Below are 14078 nucleotides of genomic sequence, written 5' to 3' on the forward strand. Positions count from 1 at the left end.
CAGTGGGTGCCAGGGCTGGATGTAGTGTGCCATACATGCCATCCTCTACCAGCTTGGCTCCTGACCTAGTGGCTACAACAGCACTCTGGATGTAGCTTTGTTGAAACATACCTTAATTTTTTTCTTCTCCCTCCTTACAAATAAGAAACTGTTAGGACAGTTGGACTGATTAATATTAGTTACATTCTCGTTAATGAGCTTAGGAATATGGCCTGAAGTCCTTCCTCTAGAGGAGAAGAGCACTAAGGGATAAAATGTGCTACCCCAAATACCCTGTGCTGAGTGAGGGCCAGGTAACTTGGAGCATCCTATGCCCCAGCTTTGCAAAATCTTTGATCACAGCAGCCGGCAGAAATATCTTAAAGAGCGTGTGAACAGGTGCTCAAATGCCTCTTGTGACTTTGCCACTAAGGCAGATACAGTTTCAACTAAGATTTCTCAATCTGAGCTTTATTTTTGAAGGCGTCACTTTTACTTCTGCTCTTACCTGGCTGGCTGTGAAAGCAAACAGGAAGACCTAGACATGCAAGTTAAATGTGCTGTCTTCTGGGAGGATTGTGAACTTTCTGTAACACATCTTCCTAGATATCTTCTGTGGATTTTTACACAAGAGGATATTAATATTTCAGGTGTAACCACTGTACTTCAAGATTAGATTAGATAATTTCTGATACCTATTAATACCATCCCCATGAAGGTTAAGGATTTTACATTCCTCTATTCAATGAAGACTCTTGCAGAAGCTCAGCACAGCAAATGACATGTTTTACACCTTCCTGTGAGGGCTAAGAAGGGCTCGCTGCAGCACACCTCCCTTCTCTTTGTTGTACAGCACTGCTCCACTGACAGTGGTTCAGCTCCTGATGGAGGAGCAAACCGTTCCCAGCGAGGTGCCAGCAGCCCTAAAGCGCCTGGCCAAGTACATAGTGCGTGGTTTCTATGGTGTGGAGTGTTCCCTGGCTCTGGATGTGCTGATCCGCTACCCCTGTGTGAAAGAGGATGACTTGTTACAGCTGCTCAAGTACGAGCGCAAGCAGCTGCGCACCGTCCTCAACACGCTCAAGGCGGACAAGCTGGTGAAGCTGCGGATGAGAGTTGAAACGGGGCCCAACGGGAAGAGCACGAGGCACAATTACTATTACATCAATTACAAGGTGCTGCTGGATGTGGTAAAATACAAACTGGATCATGTACGCCGGAAAATAGAAGCAGATGAGCACGATTCAACTACCAGACCCTCTTTTAAATGTCCATCCTGCTCTAGCACGTACACGGACCTTGAAGTCAATCAGCTCTTTGATGCATTTACAGGTGTGTTATACTGCTTATTTTGCTTATATTGCTTATTTGCTGTTATCTTAAAGAATAGCCCTGATAGCACAAAATTGTTTCTTAAGTGAACTTTGCAAGAAAGGCAGTTTGTTAGATGCTTCATGTTTGCTGGTGGACAAGGGTCTGAAACAGGAGATGCTGGGAGGTGAGGGTAAGAGAAGTGCTGCCTCTGTAGAACAGGCCAAACAAAAGGAAGATTAATCTTGAATGTATAAACTGGGGTTGAGAATCAGACTCCAGGCCTTAGCTTTGCTTTGAGCCTGGTTGAGTAATCTTAACTCATCCAAGTCTTGTGAGTCTCACTTCCTCATGTGGAAATATGAACACAGTACTGTCTTGACTCTGTTTTGAATCTCTTAATCCATTTGTGTGGTCAGGTCTTCAGATGGAAGAGTTGGACAAGACAGGTAAAACTGTTAGCAGTCACCTACTGTAATAAGCTTCTTGCAGCTCAGTGGCACCAGAGCAGAGATGTTGTCACTCCTGGGCTGGAAGTTCACACTCCTCACGGGTCAACAAAGCAGGTCTAGAGCAGAAGTGGTGTCAGAGCTTGTGGATTTTCCTTCTCTAAAATCAAAATAACTAAATCATTCTTTCAAAATGAGTCAAAATGGCATCATAGTGTAATACATTACTCAGAGCACAGCCACTGTGCTGACATCTGGGTCATGGGATCTGTAAAGGATGCCAGAGCCAGGCAGAATGAGCTTTATACATGACTTATCTGAAATGCCAGTAGTGAAATTTGTGTTCTGCCAGTTTGCAAAATCATCCCCTTCTTCTAAATGGAGGGACTCTGCTGAATTACTGAAATGCAAATGTTGAGGGTGGTGATATATTTTCATGGAATAAGCTTGAAGTTTTGTTTGTTTCCCTGAAGATATAAATATGGGGTTTTGGCATATGCCTTGACTCTGACTCAGGAACAACTAAAACCAGATGCTACTTATGCTTGAAAATGTCTTTTTTTTTTTTTCTTACATTAAGTACTGAGAAGATGAAGCTGGAGAAATAAAAAAAATAAACTGATGATAGTACATTTCTATCCAGCTTAAACTCTCTGCAGACATTTCTCACTTGCATACCAAGTGTATAATACCAGCCTGACACAAGTTTTCCTGTAGAATTGAGTTCCCCTGGTTAATATGAACAAATGGATAAAGCCAGAATGTCTGGATAAATGTCCAGGCTGCAGACTGCTGAACAAGGTACTGCTGATCTTTTTGCATTCTATGAACATGAGACTTCCCACCTTGGAACATGTTGCAGAGACTTTCCGCTGCACTTACTGCAACACTGAAGTAGAGGAAGACGGCTCGGCGTTTCCAAAGCACGATGCTCGAACCTTGCTGGCAAAGTTCAACGAGCAGATCGAGCCTGTCTTTGTGTTGCTGCGCGAGACTGATGATATTGTGCTGCCCTATGACTTGCTGGAGCCTCAGCCGACAGAAATACCCCAATTATCAGAAAGGTATGAACATCACCCTAGAACTTCTGATCAATGCAAATCTCTCCAACAACTTTACAGTCGTAAACTCTTTGAAATACTGAACTTGGAGACTAGGTACTCCACTCTTCTTTATTCAGTAGTCTACTGTTTAATGAAGAGGTCTGTAATATCTAAGGCATCCTAAATTATTGCTATGCATTTTCAGTTTTTTGATACTTGATTTTTATAAGTAATTTATTTTCCCGAGTATTCCTTCAGCTAATGTTCATAGCCCTTTCTATAAGAAAGTTACACTTCTCTGTCAGTGTGCTTCATCCATACTGAAGAGACCTTGTGAAAATCAATGGTTCAGAACCACTTGCCTCTGAGAGAGGTAAAAGGGAATGTAAATTATTAGAGCCCTTGTTAAAGCTAGTCTGCCAACAAAATGTGGTTTTGGGATTTGTTTCTTTGTGATTGTTGTTCAGGTTTTTTTTTAAATAGGAACTGGGCAGGGCAGGGGGTGGTGTTCTTGCCTGAATTCTACCTCTTCAAAATGTGACACTTCATTCAGCTTTGATCTGAAGCCGGGCTCAAGTGTGCTGGAATCCTGCAGCTGCCCTGAAAAATGGGCACACAGAAGTTCTGCTTTTGGCCTTACATACACCCAAAACATAACTATTGATGTCCAAGACTCAAAGCCCAAGAAGAAAAGAAGAGAAAAAGCAACTGAAAAACAACCTATCTGGTTGTCACAGAGCACTGTGGAAGGAGCAGCAACAGCCACCAATAGTGCTGGTAAGTTTAGTGAATTCACAAATTAATTCAGCAACCTTAGTACACTTAAATACAGCTTTCCCACTGAAAATGTAGTGAGCTTGGTTTAGAGGACAAAGTTTCAATTCTGTGTTAGTTAGTGGTTATCAGACCTTAGTTTCCAAAATCTAGTTTTAAGCCTGATTGAGGTTATATTCCTAAAGCTAGAGGTCAGGAGGGTCCTGAAACTTCTCTGGCTTTAACCATGCATAATTTCAGTGGTAATCTTTACAGTGGAAAGCTCTCAAAATGTCTCTATTTTCCAGAGATTTCTAGTGTGGGTAAAAAAGATTCAGAGTAGAAAAAAATCATCTGTGTAGGATGCTTGTGGTAACTGTAAACAATCGATCCCTCTAACACTTAGTACTGTGTATTAGGAGTAAATGCTTCTGAAGAAACTGAAGAAAATGTTAAAGAAACTGTCACTGATAATGAAATCATCAAGACTCTTCTGATCCATGAATCCAAGTCATCATCCTGCACAGACCAGGCTCCAACTGTGAAAAGGAAACTTCATGGACCACAGAGTGGTAACAGTGAGTTTGAAGAGGATGTCAAGCACTCAAGACATGCAGGAATGAAAGTACCAGGCAGCAACTTTGAACTAGAGGAGGAACAGGAAACTCTGGGTCCTATTGTAAGGGTAGCTGGCCAGCCCTGTTCATATGGTGAAGTTAGTGAAAACCCAGAGCTTGTGTCTCTCATGACAAGTGAAGAGAGAGACGCTTATATAAAAGTAGGACAAGAAATGTTCCAGTCTGTCTTTGAGTAACTACTACTATAGGAATATCCAACCTTATATAGAATGGATGAAGGCTTCTGATTTATGTTCTTCAAAGTTAATCACTGAAGGGTTTTGTTTGAACTTGCTCTTAAGCAAGATGGTAATCCTGTAGTAGGTAACTACAGTTCAAATATTATCATTGCAGCCACAGCAAGTGTTGTTTGCTGTTGTAATGCTTAGACTTGGTGGATGATGTAATTAGTTTTGGAGCATGAATCATTTCAGGATACATTTAGATCTGAGTAAAATGACATCTGAAAAGCAGTGATGCAATCTATAGTAAGAAATAAATTACTCCACCTTCCTCCCAGAAGTAACAGTTACTTCCAGTAGTGAAAAGGATTCCAAATCCAGTATGACTTGGTTTCATTCCATACATGTGTTCTACTAGTGTGTTAGGTCACTCACTGTACAACATTAAAGGACAAGTGTCACACAGCAACCTCCTAAAGGAAGAGCTGTTACTAAATTGCATTAGCAATTTAAGGTGAGAAGCAACTCTGGCCTCTGAACTTTCATCCTAGGAAAAATTTTCCAAATTTTTGTACTTAGGGCACTACAGAATCATCTTGAGCGGTGAACTGTGCAAGGGCCATTGGACAGCAAAATGTTACATTTTGTTCTGGTCCAGATCAGTAAGGGAGCAAGCAATGTATCAAGCACAAGACTCTGCTTCTCACATCTCACACCCCAGTGCTCTTTTTAAGCAAAAAACAAATTCTGCTTGAAATGAGCTACATGAGTAGGCCTAGCATTAAGCATTACTGAGTTTTATTTCTTCAGCAGTTCTACTACTTGAGCAAGGGATAATGAAAGTAGACTAGAAGGCCACAAAGCAAAACATAGGAGGTTCCCTCTGAATATTAGGAAACACTTCACTTGTAAGGGTGACAAACACAGGCACAGCTTGCCCAGAGAGGTGGTAGTCTCCCATCAGGAAGATACTCAAAAGCCACCTGGGCAAACAGTGCCACTGCACTGCTGGTACAAGATGACATCAAGAAGGCCCTGCTGACTATTCCATAATGAAACAGTAGACAGAAGGTATGACCGAAGAAATACCATTTTGATGCATTTTTCATCTACACATACTGTGGGGCTTTGACTGGTGATTTTCTTTTCAGTAGCTAGTGTTGGGCTGTTTTGAACCTCTGTTGAAAATAGATGTAGGTAACACAGAGATGTTTTCATTATTGCTGAGCAGCACTTGCACAGAGTCCAGACTTTCCTGCTCATTATCCTGTGTCCCCAGTGAGAAGCCTGGGGATGCACAGTTAGGACGGGACACTGCCAGGACAGCTGCCCATCACTGACCACAGGGCTATTCCACACCATAGGGCGTCATGCTCAGCATCCTTCAAAAAAGAAGGAACAGGGGATAGCTGGAGTAATGACATTTGTCTTCACAAGTCCTTGTTATGCATCATGGAACCCTGTTTTCCTGGTGATGGCTGAACACCTGCTTGCCATTTTGCTTTGCTTGCATGTGTAAGCTATTGTGTTTACCTATTAATCTTTCTTTCAACTACAAATTATTGTGTTTTCACTCTTCCACTTCCCTCTCTGATCCCACTGGTTGGGGTGTGAGCAACCAGCTGCTTGGTGCTCAGCTGGGGTTAAACCCACCATTCCAAGTCAAGAATTCAGGAATGGGGGTACTCAGGTGTGTTGTATTAAGAAACATGGTATATTCCTGAGACCTACCCTCTGATCTGTAGTGTGTTAGCTCCTTCCCCCCCTACTCCTCCCCTTTAATTTTTTCCTATTGGTTGTAACTTGTTTTCCCTTTCCCCTCTCCCCCTGTTCCAAAGACAGCATGGGATCAGATTCTGTCTCTTTTCTACCCTGGACAAGTTCTGATTAAAAGCTGGGACGCTGTTCCAGCACAAGAGAGAGCCTCCTTGTCTGTGTCTCTAGTCCTTGCTATTAACTCCCCCCTGCCTCTCTGGACCACGGATGTGCGGACAGCATCGTGGAGGCAGGGGGATTTTAAAATAGCACTCAGGCTCTTTCTTGAACTTAGAATTTAATGATTCAAAATATAAACTAACCTTATTTCAAATCTGCACACATAATCTCATTCTACTTTATAAAAAATTTCCTCTTTTGGGTCTAAGTGATTCCTGGGCTAAATTATTTAGAACTTTGACTGTTTCAGCTTCACAGTTTGCCTTTGCCACAATATAGTTCCTTGGTCCTCAAAATGGTGAAGGTTTTTCTGCCTGCAGTTGCACCATCAGTTTAAGGCCTGCAGTGTAACTAAACTATCTTCAAACTTTTTGCTAATCTACTTTCATGCTTGGACATGAGAGGCATGTGACCATAATGTGCCAATTCAAAATTCATTCATAAACCTAGAGACACTCCAAACAAACTAGAAAAAAATCACAGAAGAATTACATTCTCATTTTATTTAAACTTCAAGCATATTTAGGCTTCACCATCACTATACTGTCTCCCACAGTATATAGCCATATTATCATACTAACTTCAAAAGCAACACAATCCTGAAGATGACCAGTGCTTTTTAACTACTTTCAAGAAAAACCTTGTGTTTAAGGTAAACAGGATCTTTATAATGCAGCAGGTCAGCTGAATAAGCTGCTTCAAGCTCGATTTTATGACTTAGAGCTGCTGATAACACTGATCTGAAAAACTGAACAAAGTTTTCTAATCTACTTTTCTGTAATTCTAATTCCATCTTTACCATGACACTTGAGGAGGTGCTGACTTCAACTGTTTTTTAAAAACATTAACTTTAATTGTAGTTTCCTAAACTTCATTACAAAGTCAAACACTTGAGAATGTGTTCTATAGACCTTCAATTGCAGCAATTTTAAGTGTTAGCTATGAAAAGATATTAACATTTTCAGACAGGTTTAATCCTTTGAACATCAAAAGAATTCAGCAAATGCAGAAAAATACAGCTGGTTTCTGCAATTAACTACAAATCTGGGGTATTCAACTTCACCTCAGATAAATGTGCTGATAGGAAGCAATTCCGAAGGCCATGAACAGGAACTTTTTTGTTACAGATAAGCTATACTCTAGGCTATAAAGACAACATTTAGGTATGTACTGAGTCTATACCTTGTATTTTGAGAAGATACAAGAAACTTGGAGAATTTCTTGTCTCAGGAAAATTAGCAGTGTTTCTTATAAGAGAAGAACCCACTGCTACAAGCATGCCAGCAAGTCATTTAACTTCCAGCACCAAACTCAGCATACCAGTTTATAAGCCAAAGAAAATTTTTCAAAAGAGAAAATTTACAGACAAGTCCAAACTTTATTTAAAACTACCATTTTGAACAATTTTAAAATTACCAAACAAGTCACAATAAAAAATAAAAAATTAAGACAGAAAAAGAACAGTGCAGCAAAACTGAATACAAGTGTATTCAGTTCCAGCTGTTTAAACTGCCACAGGCAGAAGATCACATACCTATCCTTAAGAGGCAGCGTGTTAAAAATTTTACATTTTTATACACTTTCAGAATTCTGGGACATTAGTGCTGATCTTCCATATGCACTTGTATACACAGAGTTTATAAATGCAGATATCTCCAGGTTATTCTTATGCGTTTTGAGCTCCAAAAGTTTCTGTAAAATAAGAATAAAATCATTGTCTCTACAAGGTATCAAACAGCTCATGACCATATTTGGACTGTTATTTCATCCTCACAAGCATTTTGAGCCATGGCTTACTTGAAAACCTACAGCCATCCCCCCCATATACAGCTAAAGAATGGCTCAGAACTAGGTACAACTTTGGTGTGGCATGGCACTCTTGGTCAGACTGCTCCCACAGCAGGCCTGGGCATCAGTATCCACCAAAGGGCACAACAGGTTTGTGCTGGCAGAGCTGTGACCGAAACGGAAGGAAAGATGAACCCTCCCTCACACTTTGTTCTGGAAAAAATCTGTGCTGCCACTGCAAATGCATTAAATAAAAAGCAGGTTCATCAGCTTATACTATTTGAGGAAATGGAAGGAGGGACACTAGCAGAAAACTGCTATTATCAGAATACCCAGTTCATGCCTTTATATATGCCGTTACTGTACACTTCACTGGAGTACAAGTCTACTTGTCTACACTTCTCCACAAGTATAACAATAAAATTACTTTAATACTGTAATTTTGTCACAATATTATTGAAAAAAAACCCCAACAACAACCCAACCCAATTTTCTCTGACCTGCATTATCATTTTGTATCTGCATAAAAAATATTTCGTGACAGTGAAAAATTTTATTGCTATCATGCACACTGGAACTTTTTTCTACCACATGGTATACCTCATATAAAAAACAATTTCTCCCTGAGGAGTTATTTTACAATTCAGAAAAGTCTCTTGAATGTTTCTATCACAAAAACAACAGAGCAGTCTGTCAGAAAATTATACTGAGTGTCATTAAATAAGATAATAGCAATTATAATTTACAATATTATTAAACCCTTAAATTATTAAACCTTGTGTAACAAGAAACAAAAATACCGCTCCATTTAAATAAGTTTCAAAACCATTATGTTGTGACATAAAAATTAACATATTTAAAGAGCATGACTTTATCAGCCACAGAATCTAAAGTACATAGAAGGGAGATGGACAGCGAGATAAAATCCCTTCATATCAATACAACATTTTCAAATGCATGATAACAAAACCCAGCACCGCAATAACTGCTTACTTCAACCAGATATTTAAACTCTAGCATTCCAGAGTGTTTTCCCAATATGTGTACAGAACATACAAAATAATTACCAGGTTCTTTCAATGTTTGGGCATCTCCTACTAATTCTTGATCTTGAGCTCCACCTCCATCCAGTAATTCATCAGACAAACTCTTGCTTTGGGCCTCTGTTTCCATTTTCTTCATTAAATCTGCCTTTGTAACAGAAAAAGCAAATCTCAAAATTCTGGATAATTCTTACTGCTGCCTGGGTAACACAGACATTTGGGGTATGCACTTCTAAACAACAATCCCACAAATAATAGCAAAATACCTCTGAATACACAGCAAGTTTGAGGGGCAAGTCTTCAACTTTCACAAAGTCGTCTTCATCAGATTTTTGACTTACATTTCCAGAACCAGGTTCCTGTTAATAAAAATTGTGATATTTAAGAAGTGCTATTTTGGTTTTTTTTCCCTCCAAAACTATTAAAGTACATCAAAAAAAAAACAAAAACAACGCGCACATCAAATTTGCAGATGGAAACAAAACAACTGAAAACCAGAAATAACACTGAAATAGAAAAAAGCCTATTATTTCTCTTGGATGTATCTTAACTGATATATACATACATATTCGTTCACTAGCACAGGTGACTCTGTATCAGGGCTGCCAGCCATGGAGCTCTCAGAACTTGCACCAGATTTGTTTTCTGCACACGTGGTATCTGGTGTTTGAGTTTCATTCACTGCTAAAGAGGAGCTTGATCCTTCTGTTTTCACAGTGGTTGCTATAAACGATTCTGGGGTATCAACTGTTAAAGCTGGTGTATTCTCCATGACACTGAGGTAATGAGGCACAGTTGTAGCCACATCTTGTTCACCTAAAACCATAGAATTGCATTGTAGATAGGCAGATTTACTAAAATATTCTGAACATACAAAAATGCCAGATTATTATTTTTAAAATTATGATCCAAAGCTACAAATGAGCAATGAAAGTGAATTATAGTCTCTCAGACAAACACAAAGCTGAATGAAGTAAAACATCAGTTATTTGTACCCTTACACACTTAAGTATAAGCAATTTATCACAAGAGTGGGTGACTTGATTTCTGACTCAGTACAGTTTTTAAAAAACCCACAAAAAACAACTTCCAGAACTAAGTGAGCTATTATGAAATATTACTCCTAGGTATGAGAACATAACAGTAAATTCCTTAATATTTTGCCACTCTAATATTGATTTTTAGTCTACAAAAAACAGTCCAGTAAATGTGATCATCTTTCTCTTAATTGCATGTATCACAGACACTGTCCAAGACAATTCTTACCATATGCAAATTCATATGGAAATGTTAGTCTCTCAGTTACTGCATATGGGGCTTACCTTCAACATTAACAGGTTCTTGTTCTGATGACAGAATCTCACTGCTTTTTGCCTTACTCAATTCTTGGTTTGAAGTCTATTGGGGAAGGTAAAAATTAGTTAGAAAATTATTTTACTGATCAGCTTTTACTAACTAGAAACACACTGTCCACTTGCTCCATGAAATTGTCTTTTCACTAGTTTGAAATAAAGAGAGCAAGTTCCCAGGTAAACTCTTTGGTCCCACTTAAAAGATCTACTGTTTTAGCCTTTAAAGTAAAATGTTCCAATTACATCCTTGCCAAATGTTAATAATACCTGTTGAGCAAACCAAAATTTCAATAGATTGTCAATCTTATTCAATATGTAAAGAACTGACAATTCTCCAAATCCAGGTCACATACATTAAAATATTTTTAAGAAACCTAACAGTGAAATGACAATAATACCCAAACACATTTCACCATTGTTCCAGAAATAATTATCACAAAAGGGAGCAAAGACAAACAAATGACATGTTAGAATACAAGAGTGAATTACTCCCAATTAGAACTTTATCTCAGCAAACACAGAGAAAGATCTACTTAAAGGCTTAAACTCATGCTTTTCTGAAAGTTTAACTTCTCACTTGCAGCTTAACATTTTTTCCTCTCTCATAGCAGATGTAAACATTAATTCTGTCTCTGTCCATCCATCCACTATGGCATCAACTGTATTAAATTTGGATGAGGAATGCTACATTTTGCATGTAGCAGCTACTAGTATCATACAATTTTTTATTATTCTTTTACTTTCAATAGTACAAAAACAGTATAACAAGAAAAGATGAGGTACATATAAATATGTAGTGAAAAGCTGTGCACTGGCATATGTTTGTTTTGCTTTTACAATTTTGAGAGTACCTGTTCATTTTCAGTTGTTTCACTGCTGGCTTGTAGTGATGTTTGCACATCAACTGGTCCTTCCTCAAATTCTATTTCTTCATCTTCATTCTCATCTTCTCCACTGCCATAGTTAGTCAGAGCTTGGGTTTCTGCTTTTGATAAACCTAAAGACAAATCAATGTAAAACCACCTTTGAATTGCCAAATCCTATTGGGGAATTTCATGCAAGGATACTGCTTACTTCAAAACATTCTTTAAGATTAAGATATAATGACTTAACTTTCAAAGACCTGTATGTTTCACATCAGCTGTATTATGAACAAACACCCCTGTGCTGGTGTGAAATGCCAAAGTTATTAAACAAGTTGGTGCAAAGAATGTAAATGGTAAAGGAATCCAAGCCAGAAGTAGTTGGTGTAAGAAAAAAAAAAAAAAAACTGGGGAAAAAAAAAAATTGCAAGCTTTACTTTAAAATAAAAGCGCATTTTAAAAAGCCACATTATTTCAATCAAAAACTGCATAAAATTTGCACAGCTTTCACATCATTCAGGTTAAAGGCTGAGAAACTCTGAGTTAATTTGAGACAAGATACCTAACTTAATGAACCTATTTCTAATATATTTTTAGAGATCTACTGATTATGAAAAAAATTAGCTCCTCTAATTGGAATATTTAACTCTTGACATAACACTAGGAAATACAGTACTGCAAAACTTTCACTGACAATGGACTGACTGTAAAATCTGTGAGAGAAGGTGTTACACAGCACTACTTCATGCAAGTCCTGTTGTAAAATCAGCTGGTAAGAACTACAGTAGAAGCACTGAACAACGAGCTATATAAAAGTGCCTTACTTATTGCTACTGGACCGCTTTCACTTTCCTCATCTTCCTCTTGATCAGATGCATCAGATCTAATACTTTCAGGCACTCCATTACCCGCACACACTTCTGAGTCCGGTACTTGTTTAGCAGTTTCAGTCTCATCCTTGTCCTAGGAAAACATGGAATACTGTGCAATTTCATGTTTATCTAAAGACTACGCTATGGTTTCTGCATAAAGGAGTTGTTTCTCAAAAGTTAAGTGTATCTACTAAAAATCTGTTTAAGTAGTCCTTATGGTCTTGAAATTAATGCAGCAGAACAATACTCCTAAAACAGTGTCAGAACTTCCTGTAAGAGATCATGGCCCTGTTCAGACACAGCTCTGAAGACCTCCTAACTACTGGGTATCTCATTATCTGAAACGGTTGACACTGATTAGCATGCTAGGTTAAAAAAATCCTTTAAATTACCTTTGCCATTATCAAGAAGACAGACACATCTGCACGACTACCTTCCAGCAACTTCCCTGCTCCTCATAATGAGGAGCAAAAATATTCCTAACTGCAGCTTTTCTTTAATGCAGTCATTTCTTTAGCAGCATCTCCTCAGCAGTCTCTCTGCTGATTTGCTAAATATGCTGAATGAGAAAATCCTGCTCTTCCTATATGAATCTCAAGTACAGCCCTGAGTTTGACTCCAAATCTTGAAAGAACTCCTCTACACTACAGCAACGGTAACAAGCGATGTACAACTTCCCATTTTTACTTCCAAAGCAGTGTGACAGAAGCTCTAAACCCTAGAAGCAAGCACTGACTCCACTCCCACACACACCTACTCCTATATCTATATCCATATCAGAAAGCAATCAACATTCTACTTAGTATATATACCTGTATATATACTAAGGATATACTATGATACTATTCTTAGGATACTAAGAATATACTATGTATATTCTCCTTGGCTGGAGAATGTGAACATTCCAGCAGACCATTTAAAACTTCATACACAACACATATCCCCCCAGTGATATCAGTGGTTTTCAAAAGAAACTTGGAAAGGGACAAATTCTGAGCACTAACATTTCATAGCCAGAGCACAGGCAGGCTTGGACTCTGAAACCTCAAATACCACATGTCCCAGTGCAGAACATCTACCTTCTCCTGAAGATGGAAAATAAATCAACTTATTCCATACCATTAAAAAGGAAAATGTTAACTGCTAAAAATAGTTAAGCTGTCCTTAGAAATGGAAATTATAATTTATTTTGTTACTTTGATAAAATAAATCACTGAAAATAACAGAAAGAAGATTAATACATTTCTAAAGACTGGAAAATGGGCTGCTTACTGATACTTGATTCCTATGACAGACAACAGTAACACTAAGTGACCTTCGAACTTATCTGAGGAATAAAGAGTTGAAAGGCATACACATACTTTGTCCTCATCGACATCTTCAACAGAAGAACAAACATCCACCTGGAGACCTTTTTTTGCCTAGAAGAAAAACAGTGTCTTCAATTCTAAACTGAAATAACTTCAAAATACTGAATCAAAATACTTGTGAAAGCCAGGCTGAAATGCTAATCTTACTAAGAACTGCTATCTTAAAACAGCAGGAAGCCACAGGGACTTCAGTACACACAGATGTCTTCAAAATTTCAGAGTTGCAAAGCATTAAAAAAAATCTGTGCTAACCCTTCTTATTTAAACAATTATGTTTATATTGGGCTAATCCTATCTGTGGTTGAATCATATCTAGCATACAGAATTAGATACATCATGACAGGGGGGTCAAAACTAGATGATCTTTAAGGTCTTTTCCAACTCAAACCACTTCATGAGTCCCATGCTGATCAAGACAAAGAGCTGTGTTTTCAGCAGTTACTTTCCTGGACTCAAGAGAGCCAAAAAATCGAGCAAGATCAAATATGTCTGCATCAGAATTCCAGAGTTGAGGGCTGTGA

The 14078-nt window shown here is 38.4% G+C and overlaps 2 protein-coding genes across 28 annotated transcripts in view; one reads left to right on the plus strand and one right to left on the minus strand.

Annotated features, from left to right (window-relative positions):
* The first annotated feature begins 409 nt into the window (after nucleotides 1–409).
* LOC107202821 (general transcription factor IIE subunit 1-like) lies at nucleotides 410–6259 on the plus strand. Its single transcript, XM_033513462.1, has 4 exons — nucleotides 410–1311; nucleotides 2602–2803; nucleotides 3336–3559; nucleotides 3955–6259. The coding sequence occupies exons 1-4, from the start codon at nucleotides 864–866 to the stop codon at nucleotides 4347–4349; spliced, it is 1269 nt and encodes a 422-aa protein (XP_033369353.1). The 5' UTR covers nucleotides 410–863; the 3' UTR covers nucleotides 4350–6259.
* Nucleotides 6260–6751: 492 nt separating this feature from the next.
* Nucleotides 6752–14078, minus strand: part of PCM1 (pericentriolar material 1) — a 41542-nt gene continuing 34215 nt past the window's right edge. For all 27 annotated transcript variants that reach the window (XM_033513455.1, XM_033513453.1, XM_033513452.1 and 24 more), the window contains 8 exons: nucleotides 13549–13608; nucleotides 12140–12278; nucleotides 11304–11449; nucleotides 10423–10498; nucleotides 9666–9916; nucleotides 9367–9459; nucleotides 9125–9248; nucleotides 6752–7961 (listed from right to left, as the gene is read on the minus strand). In XM_033513455.1, coding sequence (XP_033369346.1) covers nucleotides 7936–7961; nucleotides 9125–9248; nucleotides 9367–9459; nucleotides 9666–9916; nucleotides 10423–10498; nucleotides 11304–11449; nucleotides 12140–12278; nucleotides 13549–13608 — 915 coding nt within the window. In that variant the 3' untranslated portion in view covers nucleotides 6752–7935. The remainder of the gene's footprint in view (nucleotides 7962–9124; nucleotides 9249–9366; nucleotides 9460–9665; nucleotides 9917–10422; nucleotides 10499–11303; nucleotides 11450–12139; nucleotides 12279–13548; nucleotides 13609–14078) is intronic.

Source organism: Parus major, chromosome 4, assembly GCF_001522545.3.
Source record: "Parus major isolate Abel chromosome 4, Parus_major1.1, whole genome shotgun sequence".
Taxonomy (NCBI): domain Eukaryota; kingdom Metazoa; phylum Chordata; class Aves; order Passeriformes; family Paridae; genus Parus; species Parus major.